The 24,256-nt window shown below is 42.1% G+C and overlaps 1 protein-coding gene across 1 annotated transcript in view; it reads left to right on the top strand.

Annotated features, from left to right (window-relative positions):
* Positions 1-24,256, top strand: part of ada (adenosine deaminase) — a 66,345-nt gene that overhangs the window by 1,261 nt on the left and 40,828 nt on the right. The window contains exons 2-3 of the mRNA XM_080204947.1: positions 1,764-1,825; positions 13,924-14,046. Of these exons, the coding sequence (XP_080061073.1) occupies positions 1,764-1,825; positions 13,924-14,046 (185 nt within the window). The remainder of the gene's footprint in view (positions 1-1,763; positions 1,826-13,923; positions 14,047-24,256) is intronic.

Below are 24,256 nucleotides of genomic sequence, written 5' to 3'. Positions count from 1 at the left end.
GGTCAGCATTGCTGCCCCTCAGCTGCCAGAGACCTGGATTCAATTCTGGGCTTGGGTCACTGTGTGGAGTTTGCACATTCTCCCCGTGTCTGCGTGGGTTTTCTTCGGGTGTTCCGGTTTCCTTTCAGTCTGGTTAGGCGCTGGAATGTGGTGACTAGGGGAATTTCACAGTAACTTCATTGCAGTGTTAATATAAGCCTTACTTGTGACGAATAAATAAATAACATTTTAACTTTAAAGGCTTCAGGGCAAAGACCATGATAAAAATAAGAATTATGGTTTTGCCAGAGCCCAGCGTCCAGCAAGTCGATGTCCAAGGAAGGTCATTTCAGGTGGCTTCTGATAGAATTTCTCGTCTTGGGCCTAAGAACTTGTCTGCAGGTTGATTCTGTTGAAGATGTAGCAAAGTATTCTTGTATCTTGGAAATTAGTTCACTTTGTAGGCAAAATACAGGGTTCTTCCTGAAGATCAGACTTCAAGAGGGGCAGGCTGCAAACCTAAAGTCTGGCTTTCTCTAAGAGGTTAAGTTGCAACTGACTATAGAATTCAAAAGCTGCATAATTAAAATAATTCAAACAGGATAAGTCTCGATCATGTGATAGGGTGGTTTCAGGTCGAGCTATTCAACCAAAGAGGCCCCTGGTTAAACCCTATTGTGTTTTGTGCAAACCACTCGTAAAATGTTGGAGATAGAGTCACAGATAGCACTGCCTTTGTCCTTAACTGGTTAGTGTAAATGTCTTGTCCACCATCCTTTGTGTTGGCTTGGCTGGAATGTTTATACATGCAAGGAGTGTTGAACTTTGTCTGTTTTTGAACTGTCAGAAACGTCCAAAACCGCTATCATGTCATCAGTGCATTTAACATATAATTGTATAAAGTAGCTAGGGTGATGCACAATAATGTCTACATATTCCTCCTTCCAATCATGATAGGTTAGTAAGTTAGGCTGCTCCTGTCTGTTATTTTCTGCTAAGTATTGCACCATCTATGATCTCAGCCCTCTCAAGCCTATAAATTCTCCTGACCTATAAATTTTTGAGTTTATTTATTAGTGTCACAAGTAGGCTACAATGAAGTTACTGTGACAGTCCCCTAGTCACCACAGTCTGCCTGTTTAGATACACTGAGGGAGAATTTAGCAAGGCTGATGCATCTAACAATCATGTCTTTTGTATTTTGGAAGGAAACTGGAGCGCCTGGAGGAAACCCGCGCAGACACAGGGAGAATTTGCAGACAGTGCACAGATAGTGACCTAAGTCAAGAATCGAACCTGGGGTCCCTGGCATTGTGAGGCAGCAGCGCTAACCACTGTGCCACCGTGCTGCCACATGGAACCTCTTGTCGTTTAGTATAATGCTAAATTTACACAACCAACTTGTGTAAATGCGATAAATTGCTCATATTGCTCAATAGTTAAAATAAATGTTCCTGTAGAAAGCGTAGAATGCAATTATGATTTGCCAATTCAATGAGCAAATAATTGCAGAGCAGTAGGAAGAATTAACCTTATTGTTTTAGGATTAAAGTACATTATCTTTGCATTTTTATTCATGATCAGAAGATGCTCTGAGCATCACTGTGCTCAGAAGCTATCAAAAATTTTAAAGACCATGTGAAAACTTAACGAGTGAGATGAGTAGAGAAGCACACTTTTTTAAATGTATTACTGGCTTAAACTCAGTGATAACCAGAGTTATCCTGTTCCATATTTGTAGGAACTATATATCTAACCAAATTATCATTTGTTTTTCATTACAGGTGGAACTTCATCTTCATCTTGATGGGGCTATAAAACCTGAGACAATTTTATATTTTGGCAAGTAAGTTGTTTACACATTGTAAATCAAAGCAACTTTTTCGTATTTGTCACATGGGTTGAAATAAGTTTAGGAGTGGTGGATTCTTGTTTAACTCAATTGAGAAGGGGTTCTCAATTTGTTTGCCCCGAGGCTCTTCCCCCTCCATCTATAGAACCTGTACACCGGCTTTTAGTAATGTCGACATGGACATTTCCATTGCTTTTCCATGAATTTGAGTCTCTTGCTAAGAAAATATTCCAATTTGCCTTTCACGGATTCAAGTTGGAACACTATTTTCCTTCATTTTCCTGATATTCATTGTCTGTCTGTCATTTTGTAACTTCCTCCTTTTTATCTATTCATTTAATGTGGCTCTTAACAGTGCAACTTGCAATTTTGGATACACAACTTTTCATTCATCCAAGTCAATATTTAAAGTGAAGTAATAGTCATAGATCCCTGGGGAGCACCACTTGTCACAACATACCAATGAGAATACATTTCCTTTGACTCCAATCTCTGTCGTACATCTCAACCAATTACTGACTCAGGTAATCATGTTATCTGTGGGTCTCTGCATCTTTTTATTTTTTCCCAATAATTTCTCTTATAAAGCCAGATCAAATGACTTCTGAAAGATCATATAGGAGGCGGCACGATAGTACAGCAGTGAGCACTGCTGCCTCACAGGACCAGGGACCTGGGTTTGATGCCCGGTTTGAATCACTGTCTGTGTGGAGTCTGCACGCTCTCCCTGTGTCTGTGTGGATTTCTACTGGGTGCTCTGATTTGCTTCCACAGTCTGAAAGACATGCTGGTTAGGTGCATTTGCCATGCTAAATTCACTCTGTGTACCCGAACAGGTGCTGGTGTGTGGCAACTAGGGGATTTTCACAGTAACTTCATTGCAGTGTTAACTTAAGCCTACTTGTAACACTAATGAATAATAAAAATGAAATAGACGATATCAGTAGACACTCCCGGATTCACCACGCTAAGAAAACTTTATCAAATTAGTCAAACATGACTGACCATTCACGAATCTATGCTGATTTGTTTTGATTGGCTAATGCATGATCAAACACGCACCTTGTCTCTGATGTATTGCAGTAACTTCCCCATACTTGAAAATCTGTAGTTATGTATGTTCTACACTCTTTCCTCCTTCAATCATGAAGTGACATGATGTTTTTTAAATGAAATATGCAATTTCTGAATCGAGAGAACTTTGGCTAATTATGACAATATGCCTGCAATTTTCTCTCATTACTTGCAATACTCTAGAATGAAGATAATCTGGTCATAGGGATTTGCACACCATAAGTCCCATTATTTTCTCTACTACCATTTTCATATTAAATCTGTCATGTTCATTCCCTTAGTTTATGCAATTACTTATGCTACACTAGTTTCCCGACACTGACTGCATTGGCTGTAGAAATAGCAAAGTGGTACTGAATAGTTAATTATCATAATTGTACTACCACTACAGTCGATGGTGATTGTAAATTTTCTGAATGGACATTGCTCATTTGCAGAAATGTAATAGTCGATTTTCTAACTTGATGAGTGTACAGTGTTTCATTTAAATGCATACAGCCAGGTTTTATTGCTTGTTCAGTTGTTTAAATGCTGTGCATTTGTATGAAATCAATATATAAATAGAGGAAGGACAAATCATTACCTTGGAGAATTAGGAGATCATATGATCGCTGCTGACAGGCAGAATGTATAATGTGCCATTATTCATTCTTTCCTTTGTGTGTGAAATTATTCCATTCTCCCTATTTCAGGGGAAACAGTGGCATAGTGGTATTGTCGCTGAGCTATTAATCCAGAAACTCTGGGTAATGCTCGGGGGGCTAGGGTTCGTATCCCACCATGGCAGATGGCGAAATTTGAATTCAGTAAAAATTTAGAATTCGAAGTGACCATGAAGCCATTGTTGATTGTTTTTAAAAAAAAAAATCATCCAGTTTGTTAATGTCCTTCAAGGAAGGAAATTTGCTGTCTTTGCTTGGGCTGGCCTACACGTGACTCCAGGTCCACAGCAATGTGGTTGCTAAACGCCCTGAGGAATGGGCAATAAATGTTGGCCCAGCCAGCAATGCCCACATCCCATGAACAAGTATAAATTTGAAACATTTCATTCTTAAAAATAGCAACCTGCCAGGTTACAGGCAAAACTATAAATCCTGGATTCTGTCAGCTGTGCATGTCATCATGGATGGATGAAAGGTTACACAGAATGATGCAACCAAGACTGAACATGTAGTCAAAGTGTACAGTAACCACACAATTCCATGAAGTCTCATGACTTCAGACTAAATTCAAAGCAAACTGCGGTGGTAGGTGTGTTGATGATGATCTGTTTCTTATATGCTTCACTTGTGCACCATGCCAAATTTGTAGTCCTGTAGAAGGATAGTGAAGAACACAGTTATGATGGATCATGTAGGTCTGAAATGTTGGGCGAGATTGTCCGTCCGAGTTCGCCTCAAAGCCGCAGAGTCCACCAGAGGTCAATGGACCTTTGCGTGGTCTGCACCGCGCCTCCACCCCGCCCCCCCCCACCACTACAATTCCCATGGCGGGTGCTGTGGGAGAATTCCAAATGTTAACTGTTTTTCTCCCCAGATGCTGCCAGGCCTGCTGAGTTTATCAATGTTTTCTGTTTTTATTTCAGATCTATAGCATCCTCAGAATTTTACTTTCATCTGCGTATTTAATTCACCACTATTTCTCTTCCAGGAATGCATTCCTTGAAGAAGAACTACTCCTGTCTGACGGGATTTCTCTTTTACTGCGTTCACCTTCATTGCTTTCCATCTCACTTTTGTCGTTAAACAAGATGCTTACCAAAATTTGCTTCCACAGCCAGTTCTTTAGAAAAACCATTTTTAGATCAAAATGTTAATTCTGTTTCTCTCCACAAATGTCACTGGGCCTGCTGAGTCTATCCAGCATTTTCTGTTTTTATTACACGCAGTATCCAGCTTCCTGGAGACAGATTTGCTGTTGTGGTAGATATGTTGTTCACACACGTGTAAATAAGCATGTATTTGTGCCCGTGCCTGGATAATGGCAGTACGCAAAAGATACAGCAGGGTGTGGCAAAGGTGGCACAGTTGTTAGCACTGCTGTCTTACGGCACCAGGGACATGGGTTCAATTCCTGGCTTGGGACACTGTCTGTGTGGAGTTTGCACATTCTCTCTGTAACTGCTCGGGTTTCCTCCCACAGTCCAAAGATGTGCGGGTTATTTGGATTTGCCATGCTAAATTGCCCCTTAGTGTCAGGGGTACTAGCTAAGGTAAATACATGAGGTTATGAGGATAGGGCAGGGTGGGATTGTGCAGGGTTGGTGCAGACTCAATGAGCCACTTGGCCTCCTTCTGCTCTGTAGGATTCTATGATACTGAAACGTAAAGATGAAATAACATTTCAAAATGTCCTTACCTCGATTGCAGATCAGAATCTCTATTTAAATAACTTCCAGCTATAGCTTTGTGAATTTTTAAAGAAAAGTTTTCCTTTTATGATTAGCTGGAGCGACCAAGGCACTGGGACTGGCCTTGGGCATCAGGGGGATCATAGAAACCCTGCAGTGCGGAAAGAGGCCACATGGCCCTTTGAGTCTGCAACGACCACAATCCCATTCGACTCTGAGAAAGCATGTTAAGCTCCAGTTTTCACAAAGGGCAATCAGTTTAATAAACAGCAACATTACCGTTCTAGAGAATGGAGCAAGCAAGATCAAACAGAGTTCCAACAGAACAAGAGATTTTGTTGCTTTGAAATTGTATGCTGAACATGCTTTTCTAAAGGATTGGGAGCAAGTGTCACCAGATAAATGGTATAGGAATTCTATGGCAGATTCCAGAAAACTGTAGGTAGAATGTGTGGGGAAAATGTAGACAGAACTGTTTGTTTATAGCTGAATAATGGCCACCAAGTGCAAGCAGAGGAAAAGCAACTTCATCTGACAAGTTAAAAGTGGGCTTTCTAACAGCATTTTGGCAACGTCCCAGCTCTCCATAACTCTGACTGCCTATTTTATACGGGTGGATATATGAGCCAAGGCGTGTGGAGGTCAAATTTCAGGAAGCATTATGTAACACTAAATGGGTGGAGTGTTTTATGGTCAGTTAAATCCAGTGATTAGGTTTTGTGTTGATATTGGCTGAGGCTGGTATTTTAAACAGTGATTCTTTATTCCCCTCATCTTGACAGACAAGGGGTTTGCCTCTTGAAACAAGATTTTAAAATGTTCTTGCGAATTTCTATTTTCATTCCTGGGATGTGGATATCATTGGCTAGATCAGTATTTATTGCTGATCTCTACTTGCCCTTGAAAAGGTGATGATGTGCTTTGAGGTATAGCGCACCCACTATTTCACGTTTAAAGACTGCAGTGCAAGCCTTTATTGAGCTAATGTAAAATGTCAGTTTACAGAAGAAGTTCTGCCTGGTGGTGGTCACATGACTATGGCAAGCCAGGTAGGACACGTGCTGTTACGTTTCAAAATCCAAATATTCCCATTTCCATAACTGACAAAATATACAAACATCCCCTTTTTCTTGATGAATAAATGACAAATTTGCATGCATGATCATGTGTAACTGTGAATTACCCAAGTTACTCACCATGCACCCACTGTTCTTGTGCATTGGCAAGAACAGTGGGCAAGTGTGAGGTTATTCACTTTGGAAGGAATAATAGTAAAATGGACTATTATTTGAACAATGAAAAATTACAACATGCTACTGTGCAGAGGGACCTGGGGGTCCTTGTGCATGAATTGCAAAAAATCAGTCTGCAGGTGCAGCAGGTGATCAAGAAGGCAAATGGAATGTTGGCCTTTATCGCGAGGGGAATGGACGATAAAAACAAGCAATTGTACAAGGTACTGATGAGGCCTTGGAGGGAATACAGAGAAGGTTCACCAGGTTGATACCAGAGATGAGGGGGTTAGCTTATGAGGAGAGATTGAGTAGATTGGGCCTGTACTCATTGGAGTTTAGAAGGCTGAGGAGTGATCTTATAGACATATAAGATAATGAAGGGGCTAGATAGGGTAGAGGCAGAGAGATTCTTTCCACTTAGAAAGGAAACAAGAACTAGAGGACATAGCCTCAAAATAAGGGGGTGTCAGTTTAGAACAGAGTTGAGGAACTGCTTCTCTCGGAGGGTAGTGAATCTCTGGAATTCTCTGCCCGTGGAAGCGGTGGGAGCTACCTCGTTGAATATGTTTAAGTCATGGGTAGGTAGATTTCTGCTCGATAAGGGAATTAAGGATTATGGGAAGCAGGCGGGTAAGTGGAACTGAACCACTTTCAGATCAGCCATGATCTTATTGAATGGCGGGGCAGGCCTACTCCTGCTCTTATTTCTTATGTCCTTATTAACAGCTGTTTGCTTTACTAGCCAGTCTCTGTACCAGCATGGCCCACATTAAATTGTGCAGGTTTCTTAGTGGTACTGTCATTGATTGTCGTGGTGATGTTCCTTGTCCAGAGACTGTTGTTTCCATGGCACTTCTTGCCATGGTAACTGTTGTTTGTCCATTGCCATTGTTGGGGACCAGTGGATCTCTGCAATTGATGGTAGTTCTGCACTCAGTCCAGCTAGTGAGATACCTTCCCCCTGACTGGCTGACTATGGTGAAGGAACAGCTGCACTAGTTGTTCATGTATTCCTGCAGTTGCATCCTTAATTCCAAGATACTGCCTGAGAAGAAGGGTATTTCGTTGTTCGTATCTATCAAGTATGATTGAGGTGAGCATTTCTCTATGTACATCCCAAGTTAGCTCGTGGGCTGACTTCTGTTGAGATCGTTGACGATTTTCATCCTGTCTAGCTCTCCAATGATTAGCCCTGGCAATGGTTTAGCAGTCTTGTCCAAATGAAACTTGGCTTTCTGCTATTTCACCTTAAATTTTTTTCACACACGTCTGTCACTACTTCTGGTTTTAGTAGCTTTTTCTTTCTGTTGTAAGAATAGTTTGAGTGCAGTGTGACATTTAGTTTTTGGACTGGACTACTCTCCATGCCTTCAGTTGGTGTGTTTCTTCTCTTGAGAATGTATTGTAAACACTTGTGCTTGATTTGCCAGACCTCTCAATTGTTCTTTTGGTGATTTTTTTTTGCTGCCACCCCAGCCTTTCCATTTGACTGGGGATAGTGTGGAGATGATGTATTGTGTTGAGCTTCTCAACTCTTTGTGAAGCGGACAAATTCTTTACTCATGAACTAAGGAGCATTGTCATTCATTAGAATGACTGAAGTGTGATTTTAGGCACTCTACTATTTCTCTTGTCTAACTCCCAGTAGTTAGAATCCTATCTTATAGTGACAAGATACCCAATTGCTGTTACAGTGAAGAGGTCTACTTCTGGCTTCATCCATGGTCTGTCTGGGACCTCGTGTATTGTTAACAGCACTCAAGCTTGTTTGGCTTATTACTTCTTACAACCTAATGGCTGATGTGGTCTTTAATTTAATTGCTTATGTTTGGCCAGTTGAGCACTTCCATATCCTTTCTCAGACTCAATTGAATTCCTTGATGGCTTGCAGAGATGTGTTTCAGCATCTCTCCTCATCTTCTCAGTGATGATTCTATTTTCCTTGGAGGAAGTCTCACAACATCAGGTTAAAGTCCAACGGGTTTATTTGGCGCTTTCGGAATGCTGTTCCTTCCTCAGGCGAGTGGCTGTTTTCCGTGTACAGGATGCTATTTTACAATGTCAATTCATCCTGGTTATGCCCAATATACTCTTGTGATCATAGGTGCGTCCTTGAAACTCTCAGGCCATCTTTCCATGGTTAATTCTTGTATCACTTGGAGAGTTGCGTCTTGCTGTGCTTGCCAGATTCAAAGTCTCTGCTGGGTTGACTTCCAGATCATGTTGAGCTGCTGCTGCTTCCTGGGAATCTGTGAACTTCACATTCTGCTGCTGCATCCTCAATTTTCCTTGTGGGGGGTGCTGCTCTCAACAGTATATCTGTGATGCACGTAGTTTTCCTTGGTTGTCTGTCATGTCCAGATGACATCTCTGCAAATGAAAAACATTCTTTGCAGACGCTTTGGACAGATGGTAGTGATGTGAGAAAAATGCTTTGAAGAGGTTTGTGGTTGGATTCCAGTGTTACCTTGTCTCTGCCAAGCAGACATTGATAAGAATGATCACAAGCAAAAACAATAGCTAGGCACTCGCACTCGATCTGAGCTTTGATTTGATCTGATTTATTATTGTCAAATGTTTTGGTATACAGTGAAAAGTATTGTTTCTTGCACGCTATACAGATAAAGCATACCATTCACAGAGAAGGAAAGGAGAGAGTGCGGAATGTTGTGTTGTAGTTATGGTTAGGGTGTCGAGAAAGATCAGCTTAATGCAAGGTAAGTCCATTCGAAAGTCTGAGGGCAGCAGGGAAGAAGCTGTTCTTGAGTCGGTTGGAACGTGTCCTTAGACTTTTATATCTTCTTCCCGATGGAAGAAGGTGAAAGAGAGAATGTTTGGAGTGCGTGGGGTCCTTAGTTATGCTTTGCCAAAGCAATGGGAAGTGTAGACAGTCAATGGTTGGGAGGCTGGTTTACGTTTTGGACTGGGCTTCGTTCATGGCCTCTTGTAATTTCTTGGGGTCTTGGATAGAGCAGAAGCCATACAAAGCTGTGATACAACCAGGAAGAATGCTTTCTGTGATGCATCTGTAGTAGTTGGTGTGAGTTGTAGCGGACATACCGAATTTCCTTAATCTCTGAGAAAGTAGAGGCTTTGGTGGGTTTTCTTAACTATAGTGAGCTTGCCATCATTCTGTGTGTGTTAGTGCCCTGGGATGCAATTGCGACTGGTTATCCTGGCTGCATTATGGTTGCTCCAAGGCCTGCCTCACTGTCATCACACTGACACCCCAGTCTCTACCTAGTTCTGTCACCTTTCGTTTCTGCCGAAGTAGGGAGGGGGAGGGTTAACAGCCATCTTATCCCATGTTAACCCGCTCAGTATTTTACTTGCAGTTTTTGATTGTGTTGCTTTCTCTTGTGCTTTTTCAGATTTTTAGTAGATTTGAACATTTCTGTATATTGTTCTGCGTTGTGGCTTCTTTGCAGCATTTCCAGGTTTTCAAAACGCTATGTTGTTTCCCACTCTGTGTTTTGAGTTCAAAGACGGCAATGCTTCTTAGTATCTTTCTTAAGTGTGGGATCTTTATTAAACTGTAAAAATGTCTGCCTACAGAGCGTGCATGTCAAAGGTCACATGACTACTGCAAACTAGATTGGACATGTAGTACTGTTGATTTTAATAGCCTAAATAGCATCAATGTTGTTAAGAAGGGAGTTACAGTGACTGTGAAGGAATAGCAACATATTTACAAGTTCCAGTGTTGTGTGGCTTGGAGATGAACTTCCAAGTGGTGATGCCCTTGTCTGTCCAATAGTAGTGGTCATGTGGTAGGAAGGCGTGGTCTTGATGAGTTCCTGAATAGTTGAATGAAAGTAAAGTACTGCAGATGCTGGAAAACTGAAATTAAAATAGAGAATTTTGGAAAGACTTGGGTCTCTCAGCACCTGTAGAGAAAGAAACAGAATTAATGTTGAGTCCATATGACTCATCTCCAGAACTCCATAACGTGGAGATGCTGGCATTGGACTGGGGTGGACACAGTAAGAAGTCTTAAAACACCATGTTAAAGTCCAACAGGTTTATTTGGGATCAGGAACTTTTGGACTTCTGCTCCTACGTCAGGTGAGTGGAGAGTTGGGTTCATAACCACGGCATATATAGGCAGAGATGCAATTGCAAGATAATGGTTGGAATGTGAGCCTTTACAGTTAATTGCATTCCAACTATTATCTTTCAATTGTGTCTTTGTGAATATTTGCCATGTTTATGAACCCAACTCTCTACACACCTGAGGCAGGAGCAGAAGTCCAAAAGCTCGTGATTCCAAATTAACCTGTTGGACTTTAACCCGATGTTATGAGACTTCTTACTCTGCCTACTCCCAATAACCTTTCATCCCTTTGTTTATCAAGAATCTACCTACCTCTGTCTTAAACACACCTAAGACTCTACCTCTGCCATCTTTTGAGGAAGGAAGTTCCAAAGATCCTCCAGTGGGAAAAAAAATCTCCCCATCTCTGTTTTAAATGGGTGACCCCTAGTTCTAGATTCTCCCACAAGAGAAAATATCCTTTTCACATCCATTCTGTCAAGACCCTTCAGGATCTTTGTATGTTTAAATCAAGTCATCTCTAGCCTGACCAATCTTTCCTCATGAGACATTCCGCCCATTCCTTATATTAGTTTTGTAAACCTTCTCTGAACTGCTTTGAATGTATTTACATCCTTACTTAAATAAGGAGAGTAATATTGTACCCAGTACTACAAACATGGTCTCACCAGTGTCCTGGCAACTGAAGCATAACTTCCCTCATGAAAATAATAGCCTTTCTATTAGCTTTCCTAATTACTTACTGTAACTGCACACTAGGCTTTTGTGAATACTCAGATCCCCCTGTATCCCGGAGCTCTGCAGTCTCTCACCACTCGGATAATATGCTTTTTTTTATTCTTTCTACCAAAATGGCCAATTTCACAATTTGCCACATCTTTGTCCACTTGCTTAACCTATGATCCCTTGCAGCCTCCTTCTGTCTTCTGTCCTCTTCATAACTTCTTTTTAACCTATCTTGGTAGCATCAGCGCATTTAACAACCATACTTCTGGCTACTTATCCAAGTCATTTATATAAATTGTAAAACATTTAGCCCTAGCACATGATTTGGTACAATCTTCCAGTCAGAAAAGACCTATTTATGGCTACCCTCTATTTCCTGTTAGCTAGTCAATCATGCCAATATATGTCCCCTTACACCATGACCTTTTAGTTTCCACAATAACATTTGATGTTAGCAATAACATTTGATGTTAGCAGATTGACTATCCCCTGGTTCTAGACACACCCGGTTAAAGTCCAACAGGTTTATTTGGTAGCAAAAGCCACTAGCTTTTGGAGTGCTTGCTACTCCTTCGTCAGGTGAGTGGAGTTCTGTCCACAAACAGGGCATATAAAGACACAAACTCAATTTACAAAATAATGGTTGGAATGTGAGTCTTTACAGGTAATCAAGTCTCAAAGGTACAGATAATGTGAATGGAGAGAGCATTAAGCACCAGTTAAAGAGGTGTATATTGTTTTTAGACCGGACAGTTAGTGAGATTTTGCAAGCCCAGGCAAGTCGTGGGTGTTACAGATAGTGTGACATGAACCCAAGATCCTAGTTGAGGTCGTCCTTGTGCGGAACGTGACTATCAGTTTCTGTTCAGTGATTCTGCGTTGTCACGTGCCGTGAAGGCTGCCTGGGAAAACGCTTACCCGACGATCAGAGGCCGAATGCCCATGACTGCTGAAGTCTTCCCCAACAGGAAGAGAACAGTCCTGCCTGGTGATTGTCGAGCGGTGTTCATTCATCCGCTGTCATTATTTTAGTGAACCTCTCTTGCACACTCTGTGTAGCAAGTATGTCCTTTCTTGGATAAAGAAATCAAAACTGTATGCAATACTCCAGGTGTGGTCTCGCCAAAGCTCTACATAATCAAAAGCAAGATATCTTCTGTGTGTTTGTAGTTAAAGCCATTTGCAAGAAAGGCCAGTGTGCCATTTGCCTTCCTAATTGTTTGCTGCACCTGCGTATATAGCTTATTATAGCTTATGAAGAGAGATTGAACAGACTGGGTCTGTACTTGTTAGAGTTTAGAAGGCTGAGGGGGGATCTTATAGAGACTTACAAGATAATGAAGGGGCTAGATAGGGTAGAGGTAGAGAGATTCTTCCCGCTTAGAAAGGATAACAGAACTAGAGGACACCGCCTCAAAATAAGGGGTGGGCAGTTTAGAACGGAGTTGAGGAGGAACTTCTTCACTCAAAGGGTTGTGAATCTCGAATTCTCTGCCCATTGAAGTGGTGGCGGCTACCTCATTGAATATATTTAAGTCACGGTTAGATAGGTTTTTGACAGACAAGGGAATTAAGGATTATGAGGAGAAAGCGGGAAAGTGGAACTGATTCACTTCAGATCAGCCATGATCTCATTGAATGGCGGGGCAGGCTCGAAGGGCTAGATGGCCTACTCCTGCTCCTATTTCTTTTGTTCTTTTAGTGCCTTGTGAACAAAGGCAGCCAGGTCCCTTTGGACATCAACACATCCAAACCCCTACATTTAGATTCTACAGTGAGTTTCTTCCCTTAACCATTCTCTGCCTGTCCACCTCTCCCTCTTTCCTTCGACCAAGCTTTTGCACGTCCTTCCTAATTTTGGATCAGAGCCTATTTTATTCTGGTCACCCCTCCCTCTGTGAAACATTTTGGGTAATTTTCTAAGGTAGGTGATATAAATTGAAATAGCTATTGATTTACCTTTCTACATTTTTGTAGAATGTGGTTATAATTTTCCCAACTTTTTTCCCAACTTTATTAATCACAGTCCCATACAATAGCAACTGTACCATAAGGGCAAAATACTGTGGATGCTGTCATTTGAAACAAAAACAGAAAATGCTGGAGAAGCTCAGCAGGTCAAACAGAAGGAATAGAACCAATGCTTCGAATTTGGAAGGGTCATCCGACTTGGGAAAATCTATCGGCCCTCCATCAGAGCTCTGATGACCCTTCCCGACTCAACGTCGGTTCTATTCTCTCTCCACAGACGCTGTCTGACCTGCCGGGCTTCTTCAGCTTTTTCTGTTTTTGTCGCGATTGTACTATGTTATTGTATGTTTAACTAGAATATTCACTTTCTCTCCCACCCACCCATCAAAGAAAACAAACCTCTTGACGCAGCATTTCCTCATTATTTTTTTGTAAAGAGAGATTTCACCAGAGGAGCAGTTTCCATGCTGATTTAGATATCCTGTGTAACTGTTTTATTAGTTTATTTTATTAGTTTAAGTCCGTTGTGTAATCTGTTGGACATTTTTTTTCCCTCTAAGGTATGCCACAAATAACATGCTTCACGTGAATCTGTACCATTCATAATGATTATGACCATAATGGAACGCTCTGTAATCACTTGGGGAAACTTATCTAAATTGAATTTTTTCCTCATGTTTAGAAAACGTGGCATCAAATTACCAGGGGACTCCGTGGAAGAGCTTATGAGCCACATTGGATATGACGAACCCTGTAATCTCACTCAGTTTCTTGAAAAATTTAACTACTACATGCCCGCCATTGCGTAAGTGAAATTGACATTTTGCATTTTCAGTTGCTTTTACTGAAACCAGGGTTTGTTTTTGACTCTGAATTTGCAAGGCAAATATTGGGTTTGACCAGAATAACTATGTTATGTTACTTTACAAAAGATACTGCTACCGTTGCATTTACCATTGATGCATCACAAGTGCTTTTAGTAGAGGGAGCTGAAGACAAAAGCCCCAGTTCTATTACCAGGCTGACAAAGAATCCAGTTCTTTTCCATGACTACTTCCCCATTATTTTAACCTGCAGGCCTCGTATTTAGAGTCTTTAAGTCTCCTGTTAAGACCTGGAAGGTGGAAATGTGATTAAAAACAGACTGCCATTAGTCCCCACTATGTGGTTAGGATTCAGGAGAGCATGAAGGTTGGGGAAAGGGGATGGAGGCTTGGGCACGAGAAGCAAGATTCCTTTGTCACAAGAAAATAAAAACCTTTTCTGGGTCACTTCCTAGCCCAGATTTCTTCTGCCACCAGACTGGTCTGGTGTGAAAGCCAACTTGGCTTCCCACTGAATGGCTGTGGTTAAAATTGCACTTGGTCACAAATGATGGAGCCTGATGAAAGGCCGCAATGCCTTCCGCTGGGGGCCTTCTCACCTACTGAGGAGGAGGTTCAAATCCAAATTCATGGGAAGGCAATAGGTTGAATCATACTGCTGTTTTAGCCTGTTTGAGTAATCTGCATTTGGGTTTGAAAGGGTAGGTGACCAAGTATTTGGTTGCTAACTTCGGCATTTGAAAATTGGAAGACAAGCTTTGGAAAGAAATTTCCAGCACACGGAAGAGATGAACTAAGGTTCATTATTGATAGCGGAGCAAAAGATACAATATAGGCTGGAATTGCATCAGGTAAGGCTGAAGCATCTGCAGCCAGAAATGCTGAATGCGTGATCCACCTGGACTCCTCCGGAGGTCACCAGCATCACAGATGCCAGTCTTCAGCCAATTTGGTTCATTTCATGTGATTTCAAGAAATGGTTGAAGGCACTGGATGCTACAAGGGTTGTTTGCTTTTCACAGTAGTTAGCACTGCTGCCTTACAGTGCCAGGGACTCGGGGGTTCAATTCCCAGCTTGGGTCACTGTCTGTGGGGAGTTTGCACATTCTCCCTGTGTCTGCGTGGGTTTCCTCCAGGTGCTCCGGTTTCCTCCCACAGAACAAAGATGTGCAGGTTAGGTGGATTTGCCATGCTAAATTGCCCTCAGGGCCCGATTTTTACCATTTTCATTTGAAGTGCTGGATTTGGGCGCAATTCAGACCCGACTTGGAAATCTGCTTTCAGGCCCCCCACTACATACTTAGCCTGAAAAAAAAATCACAAGTCTGAACTGCATTGTGGGCAGGGCTTATTGTGCCCGAAACGATTGGAGCTTTGAACTGTGCATGCGCAGTGAGAAAAAAAAATGTGAAAAATGCACCCCTGTTGGGAGCAAAAAGCGGGAGCAATGGCCCCCCAAAGACATCATCCCACCAACACAATACAACTGTCCCCCTTATCCACACCCCCCGCCACTACCCAGACTGATTTGTGACCCTCTGCCCCCATCGATCACCTGCATAGTGGCAGTGGCCCACCCTACCCCCCCTCCTCCCCACCAGACAACAACCTGGCCTTATTCCCTCCCCACCTACCTGCCATCCACCAGAAAACAATCTGAAACCAGGGATACATCTGACCTGCCTTTTCCTCCACGTCCCTTTCTCCCCCCGCCATCAGAAAATGACCGGGCCTCCCTCCCTCCTGCCACCCTCCCAACCCCCACCAGAGAATGATCTGGCCCACCTCCCCCTCCTCCTCCGCACCACCAATCTGAGTTAGAGAGCCGTTGGAAGCTCTGAACTCATTCTTCAGCAGCTGGAGCGCCTGAAACAGAGCTTTGCCGAGCAAGTCTGTTTCGCGCCAAATTGGCCATGTGAACGCGATGGTAAAGGGGGACGGACAGTCCATTAATTAAATTTAAATGCATACAAATGTATTTAAATTGCCAAATTGGATCATGGCCATTTTCGGGCCTCGTTAAAATGGGCATCCGCATGGACGCGGACACGGATCGTGTTAATGGCCTCATGTCCAACTTTACCAAGTTTTTGTGCCCAAAAGTGGGCGCGATGCAATGGTAAAATCAGGTCCTTAGTGTCAGGGAGAATAGCTAGGGTAAGTATATGGGATTATGGGGATGGGGCCTGGGTGGGATTGTGGTCAGTGCAGACTTGATGGGCCAAATGGCCTCCTTCTGCACTGTAGGTGTCTATGTCTAATGTTCCAGCAAGTAAAGCACTTCCTGACTCCCCAAGTCTGTCCACAATCTACCGTACTCTAGTCAGGAGTGTGATGGAATATCCTCCACTTGCCTGGATGAGTGCAGCTCCAGCAACGGTCAAGAAACTTGACACCGTCCAGGACAAAGCAGCCTGCTTGATTGGCATCCCATTCACCAGCTTAAACATTGACTACCTCCACGACAGTTACATAGGGGCAGCAATACGTACCATCTTCAAGATGCACTGAAGCAACTCACCAAGGCTCCTTTGACAGCACCTTCCAAACTTGCAGCCTTTACTTTAAAAAAAACAACAAAATGCATGGGACGGCACTCGGTACAAGTTCCCCACCAAGCCACGTGCCATCATAACTTGGAATGATATTGCTGTTCTTTCATTGTCACTGGGTCAAAATTGCAGAACTCCCTCCCTAACAGCAGCTAGTTTACATGGACTGCAACAATTTAAAAAGGCAGCTCACCACTACCTTCTCAGTTAGAGATGGGCAAGCAAAGAGATGCCACGTCCTGTGAAAGAATTTAAATAAAAATAAAGGTTGGGTATTTGGCTGTAGACAATGATGGAAGTTAGGGAGACAAGCCCATACAGGATTTGTATGTGAAAATTACAAAATCTTTGCATCAGGAGATTGCAAGTAAAATGAATGAGATTTCGCCCAAGATAGGTGGTGGCTATTGGAGTTCAGAATGAGGTTGAGTTTGTGTTGGACAGAAGAAAGAGAATTCAAGCCCAGAGGTGACACTGTTTCAGTTGTTGGAATGCAGACAGTAATGAGTCAGCTAATAATCAAACAAAACTATGGTAACACATCATGGGAGAAAATTGAAGCTTCAGTCAAAGTCAGATAGCCTTTCTAGCTCTAACTGTGGTCCTCTTCAAAAGGTACCTGGGAAGGTAGACTTAATTTGTGGCTTTTAATACACAAATTGCCCAAAACCAAGATCTGGATTTTCCTTGTCAGTGGCTTGATGTTGGACTGCAGAGCCCAATGGAGGCTGATGGCAACACCTTTTTTAAATAACAAGAGGGATCCGAGGAGAAATCTTTGTAGCACTATATATGTTACCAAGCAGACCTGGGAGAAGAAAGGGGAGGAAGAAGCTGAGGTGGTTGACTTTGTGTTTAAAGCTTCAAAAAGTGTGAGCAGGAAAAGCAATGTTCATAAGAAATCATTGGTGACTTGGAGGGTGCTCTTTGAGGGTATCCTGTGAGCAGAACAGAAATAACGTAATTAAAGCAGCGACTTATGGAAAAATGTGTGCTGCATTGGACAGCAACCTTGGAGTGAAACGTGAGGTTGACCGAGTGTGGAGATGAGCAGGTTTGACTTTTTGAGGACTTGACTGATGACTGCAGGACAAAGGTTTGTAGACTTTATCATGGAAAGGAAAACTTAATACTAATGAAAGCTACAACAGGTCAGCTAAGAATTGAAGAGATGGTGAAAGATTTTAAACACTTTCTTGTATGCAAAAAGATGGTTGTATACTCTGTATGAAGGCAACTGATGCCTTGGTTCTTAAACAATGGCAGTGTATTAGCTATTTCTCAGTGTTTTGCTGATATTAATATTGAACAGGGCACAAGGCCATGTAACTTTAAATAAATGTTCACTATTTTTTTGTCATTGACTTCACACTGGTACCCCTGCCATATTGGTACATAATACAACAAATAATGTATTGAGGCAATAAAATTACACTGGTAATGCTGTGCTGAAGATCGATTTTGTAAATGTCAAATCTTACTATTGATTTTTGAAATGCTTCCTTTGAGTTACTGCCTTATTTAACCAGCTGTTATGCAGTTTGTAAATTTGAACCCAAGCTGATAAGGGTGCTGTATTAAAAAATTATTATTGATGAGAAACTCACTGTATTTTTAACTCAGCACCAGAGTGCACGCAGTTTAATCAGTAGAGTCTGTATACTGGATAAACAGTACATTGTTTATTCCAGTATTTGGCTTACAAGTTTTATTCATTTGTAAAATGAGAACTGAAAAAAAAATGCCAATGGGGGAGGCACCCAGTGATAGGTGCTATACAAATGTAAGTTTTTAATTAAAAAAAAACTTATGGACATGTAGCCAAAGTGAATTTTCACTTCTAATGCCACAAAACCTAACTCGGGAGAAAGTACTCTGAACAACCAGACATTTATTCTGGCAGTAGCATTTGTTCTCCCTACTTTAGCTGAGGTTTACCGCTGATTATTTCGAGAACTATATTGCAATCACTTACACTTCATAAATGCTCACTAAAAAGCTAACTGACTGGAATGATGTGCCCTCCCAGCAGATAATTAGAACGGTCTGTTTTACGATACAAGTGGCAAGCTTCACTTCCGTGGCTCTGAGCTCCATGGATGTCGCTTTCTCCTTGGGCACCTCACATAACTTCACTTGAGTGCCATTAGTAAAAGCTGTGTAAAGACTGGACAAGGGAGGCAGGCGAAGGCTGGAAACGGTGGAGGGATAGGATGAAAGGGTACAGCAAAGGCTGGATAGTGGAGGCAGAATTACGGGGGAAGACTGGGATCCTGGGAAGAGGACTTGGGGTTTTGATGATAGGAAGGAACCTATGGTTGACTCAACTGCCCTCAGGCAACTAGGGATAGGCAATTAATGCTGGCCAGCCAGAGATGCCCAAGTCCCACGAATGAATAATAAAAGAAAATTCTAATAAGGTCCAGGGTAATTGATGGATGTTAAGCAATTAATCCCAAAGCAGCCCTCCTTTACTACTGTGCCACGACAACCTAGTTTAAATTCTTAACTCCTGGAATGGAACTCCGACTCTGCATCTGGCCTAGAGGCGAGACCCTACCAATTGAGCCAAGCTAATATTTCGTGCCAGTTGTCGAGCTATCAACACCACTGTTACTTTCAAAAGGAAGGTCATGTCGTTTTCTTGTGACTGGTGCCCTGTGACTGGAAAATGTGTTTGGCAAGTGCTATGAGAGGCCATCGCAAGAAAGGAATAATAGTAATAGGGATTTTGTGTAAAATGAAGATTAATTTTTTTAACCATATGTAATTGGGTATTGTTACTGAAGCAACATTGTTTAATTGAAGTTCAAAACATCGGCCAAACCTGTTTCATTCCCTTACTACTCTGCAGTTGAGCTAACAAAATAACTGATCAATATTGACACCTAATAATAAACCCATGAATGTATTTGGACACTTTTTAAATCTTTTTTGAAAGAACATGGTCAGTTATTTATGTTAACCATAAAGACACTAACATTGGTGCTCCTGTGCATATACCTTATAAAAGGTTCTCGCTGAGACACCCATTTATACGCTCCAAAAGTTGAATTCATACAGCAGCTGCTTTTGTCCCTTGATCCATTTTACCATTTCCTCTGTCCAGAATAAGCACCGTGAATCCAGCTGAGTGGATAGCAAGGCATGTTGTTTCAGTGCATAATCTGAGGGGTTTAGCTGCTTCTCCTCCTCCCCTGTGTCACGGCACCTCATTGTATGCATGGCCTCATCGTGCCATTAATCATGTTGTATATCTGTGTTTCATTATTTAATTGCTAATGTTTCAATTGTTTGCTATATTGGTGCCTCAGGCATAAAATATTCATAGTAGACTACTTTTCTCTTAACTTTTCTTTCCCCTCCACCTGAAATTGTTTGGATGTGGTTGAATGGATGCTAGCTGGCCTCCAGAATGTACTCAAATGATAATTCTCCATTTACGACCCTAGGGTTGGTATTGGTAATTTTTTTTAGCTGTAGGCTCGTCTCTTTGCATTCACCCTTTTCTGCTTTCCTGTAGAAATCACAGCATATCAATCAGAGCAGTGAGCCTAGCTGATTTTTCTTTTTCCCCCCGCTCTTTTCTCCCACCTCCAGTGATGAAAGGGTGATGAGAACAATTGTACAATCTCTACCACAATTCCATTTAAGCTTAGCTAGCTTACCAGAGAGGGTGGCACGGTGCTTAGCACTGCTACCTCACAGTGCCAGAACCCAGGTTCAGTTCCGGCCTTGGGTCAGTGTGTGGAGTTTGCACTTTCTCCCTGTGTCTGCATGCTTCCTCCGGGCGCACTGGCTTCCTCCCACATTCCAAAGATGTGCGGGTTAGGTTGATTGGCCATGCTAAATAGATCCTAGTGTAAGGGGGGATTAGCAGGGTAAACGAGGGATACAGGAATAGGCCTGGGTGGGATTGTGGTCAGTACAGACTTGATGAGCCAAATGGCCTCCTTCTGTACTGGAGGCATCTTGTGATTCCAAACCTGGGAGCCTCCTGGTCTATTTTGTTCCATCCATTTTGTGTATCTTGATAATGAGCCCTGAAAGGAGATTTTTTTTTCAGTGTTTGCTCCATCAGCAGCATCTCAATCACTTCCTTCAAATTCCACTGTCTGCTCATTAGGGATGTAAAATGCGCTTTTCACATTCTGCATTTAGTCTGAAGACTTTCAATTTGGTTCCATTTAATTCTAACCATGGTTGATTTTAGCGGATAAAGTCCAATCACAGTTGTTGTTGCCAAGTCATTCCTATTCACACTCGTGTTGCAAAATATGACCTTCTCAGTGCTAAATATACACTTTGATGCTAATAACTGTCTAAAAGCTCAGAGGTAAAGGCTCTGGCTGAAATTTCCCAAGACCCTGTTGCCTTGTACTCAGCTGGGACATAACCAGATACTTGTGATTTTTTTCAGACCATTGATTTGTTTTAATTTGGGCCGTGCAGCAGCAATTATCTGATGAGATATTTATTTTCAAAGCCCTGCCAGTGGTACATGATCATAACCTCCATATTTACATTTCGGAATAGGGGTCCCAGTTTTCATACTTTGGGTTTGCCATTGATCTCAGCAAGACAGTAAAAAGCTTACATTCATACAGCAAGTTACTGTGAAAATTTCCTAGTCGCCACACTCCAGTACCTGATTGGGTACACAGAGGATGAATTTAGCATGGCCGGTGCACCTAACCTGTGCGTCTTTGGACAGTGGTAGGAAACCGGAGCGTAGACAGAGACCCAAGCCGGGAATCGAACCCGAGTCGCTGGTGCTGTGAGGCAGCAGTGCTCACTGTGTCACTGTGCCGCTGCTTAGAACATGCTACAAAAGGAGATGAGCCAATATTTCTGGTCCTTAACACGATAACAAATGCTTTGAAAGTACTGTGCACAGACACTGAATAGGACAAAATTGGGCTTTTTTTTAAAATCACCATCATGATTTAATAGCCTAAGAGTAGTAGTTGTTGTTAAGGAACTGGGAAATAATGACCATTTAGTGAGATGATGCTGCATGTGGGACTGTGCTAGTAATTTCTTGAGGAAAGTAGACAGATAAAAAGTACTTAGTTCGTGGTAATTCTGTCATCTTGTGCACCCGCCGAGAGAGACGGTCAGTGCTAGGAAGTCAGCACTTTCCCTCTGATTCTCCAATGCATGTTCAATGTGATCATGGCTTCCCAGTGGGAGCCCAGGATTGCAGAATAATTTCTAGCTCTAAAAAGACAAATAGCCAAGAGGATGAAGCTGCCTTACACCTAACATTGTGAAGATGCCAGCATTGGACTGGGGTGGGCACAGTAAAAAGTCTCACGACATCAGGCTAAAGTCCAACAGGTTTGTTTGGTATCATGAGCTTTTGGAGCACTGCTCCATCATCAGGTGAGTCATCTGGTTGGACTTTAGCCTGGTATTGTGAGACTTCTTACTGTATCTAACGTTATATAGGACTAATAATGAGATGCCAATAATGCATTTGCATGGAGATCTGATGCGTATATTCCATGTAACAACCAGATGACTCACCTGATGATGGAGCAGTGCTCCAAAAGCTCATGATACCAAACAAACCTGTTGGACTTCAGCCTAGTGTTGTGAGACTTTTTACTGTGCCCACCCCAGTCCAATGCTGGCATCTCCACACAATGTTAGGTGTAAGGTGGCTTCATCCTCTTGGCTATTTGTCTATATTACATGTCAGTGTAATCTGTACAAGGTATGTCGAAGACTGATCTGTCAATTAATAACAACACCAAAAAAAATGACCTTATGATCTGAGCAATTTCTTTTTCTTATTTATCCATTATTGACAAAGTCAACACTTATTATTCACCTGTTGACAAAGTCATCACACATTATTCCACTTGTAATCGCTCTTGAGTAATTGTTGGTGAGCTGCCAGATGAACTGTTGCAGTTTCTATGGTGAAGATAGCGATGGCTTATTGTAAAATATGTACCAAAGAGGGAGTGTTCTTTTGAACTGGACTCTTGTTGTCAAAGACACATTAATTTTCTTTTTCCTGAATCGCTTAATAATTCACTGTTGCTCTGGTAGTTTATAGTCTTGTTGGACAAAAACACAGCCTTCCTGGGAGGCTTTTTAAAACTACAAAACATTGTTTACCTGTAGTTATTTTCACAGTTAAAGCTTCTGGTGGGCAGACTTGCAATGCAGCACTGTGTTCTCTGGGCGTATCTTTCGTTTTGAAGATTTAGGAAAAGGAGTATTAGTGGAGGGTGGCCAAATGTCTGTGTTTGCTTTGTGGAACCTCCATTCAGGTTCATCTTTATATTGCCGTGTGGAGATCCAAGCCCTTGTATTAGGGTCTATCAAAAGTCAGCGATGAACATCTTTACGCACTCCCAAATTAAACTAGCAGTGCTTTGACAAGTGATGTAATGGTTATCTGGGTTTATAGGCCTGGAATACTGGTGGTCAGGTAGTATCTCCTGTTATTTCCCTGCAGCTAGGCAATTCTTCTACACTACACAACTTCGGAGTGAGAACTTGGTGTTGTACAAAGATGAGATCCTTAAAGCCTGACACTGGGGCCCTGGAGCTGATTTTTGAACACTTCCCATCCAGGCAGGATTGTAGGTTGAAGCCCAATATTTACGTAAGTTTTGAAGCATTGTGATTTTAAGAAAATTGTTTCAAGGGATGTGAGTACCACTCGGCAAACCAACGTTGGTTGTCCTGAATTGCCCTTCAGAGTTTGGGCAATTCCCTGCTTTGGTGGAGGGAGTGCTGCTGCAGAGGACACTGGAATAGTCATGTTGTGTATCTCGGTTAGGTGGTCATGCAGCTGTACGCCTGTGTCGATTTGGGAATTGGCCCACCAACTGCACACTGTTTATCACTTTTTTGAGTTACTCCTATGGATTGTGGATGTTTATTTCCTAACGTACACTTTTGGGCAGGGGCCTTGAGGTATGAAACGTGCTCGCACGCATGCACACACCCCCCCATGTTGCAGAGAATCCTATTTGTGATTGTGTTTGGAGAAGCAGGAGTGGGGATGCACAGAGCTGTGAGGTACTTGGTTGTAACTAATTATTGGATGTGGATGCAACCTTTTGGAGGCCATCTAGAGACAAATAACATTACAATACTTGTACTAACATAGATTCAGATGGCAATGGGGGTGCTTAGAAACGCTAATAGGTAACAAAGGATATATATAATTTCTTTTCCATTAGTCTTAAGCTTTGAGGAGTCTCAGAACATGATAAACAGGAGCAGGGATAAACCATTTGGCCCTATGTACCTACTCCACCATTCAATAAAATGATGGGGCTATCTGATCCTGGTATCCGCTTTCCTGCATGTGTCCCTATAACTATTTATTGTCTTATTGATTAAAAATCTGTCAAATTCAGCTTGAATGTATTCAATGACCCGGCTTCAACTGCCCTCAATGGAAGAGAATTTCAAAGACCATGACCGCCTGAGAGAATGGGGTTATCCTTGCTGCCTAGTTTGCCCTCTAAACCAACAGATAACTTGTTCTTTGAACAATCCTTCCTTGATTGCCCTGAGTGTTAGAAATGTCAAACAGTCCTTTGCTACTTTAAAATCTGACTTACTGTCTTTTTTTCCCCTCTTGAAATGTAGAAGCAGGAGTGGGAATATC

This window comes from Carcharhinus amblyrhynchos, chromosome 16 (assembly GCF_965287045.1).
Source record: "Carcharhinus amblyrhynchos chromosome 16, sCarAmb.v2.hapA, whole genome shotgun sequence".
In the NCBI taxonomy this organism is placed as follows: Eukaryota; Metazoa; Chordata; class Chondrichthyes; order Carcharhiniformes; family Carcharhinidae; genus Carcharhinus; species Carcharhinus amblyrhynchos.
Note: the sequence above shows the minus strand (reverse complement) of the source record. Positions and strands in the feature narration are given on the sequence as shown.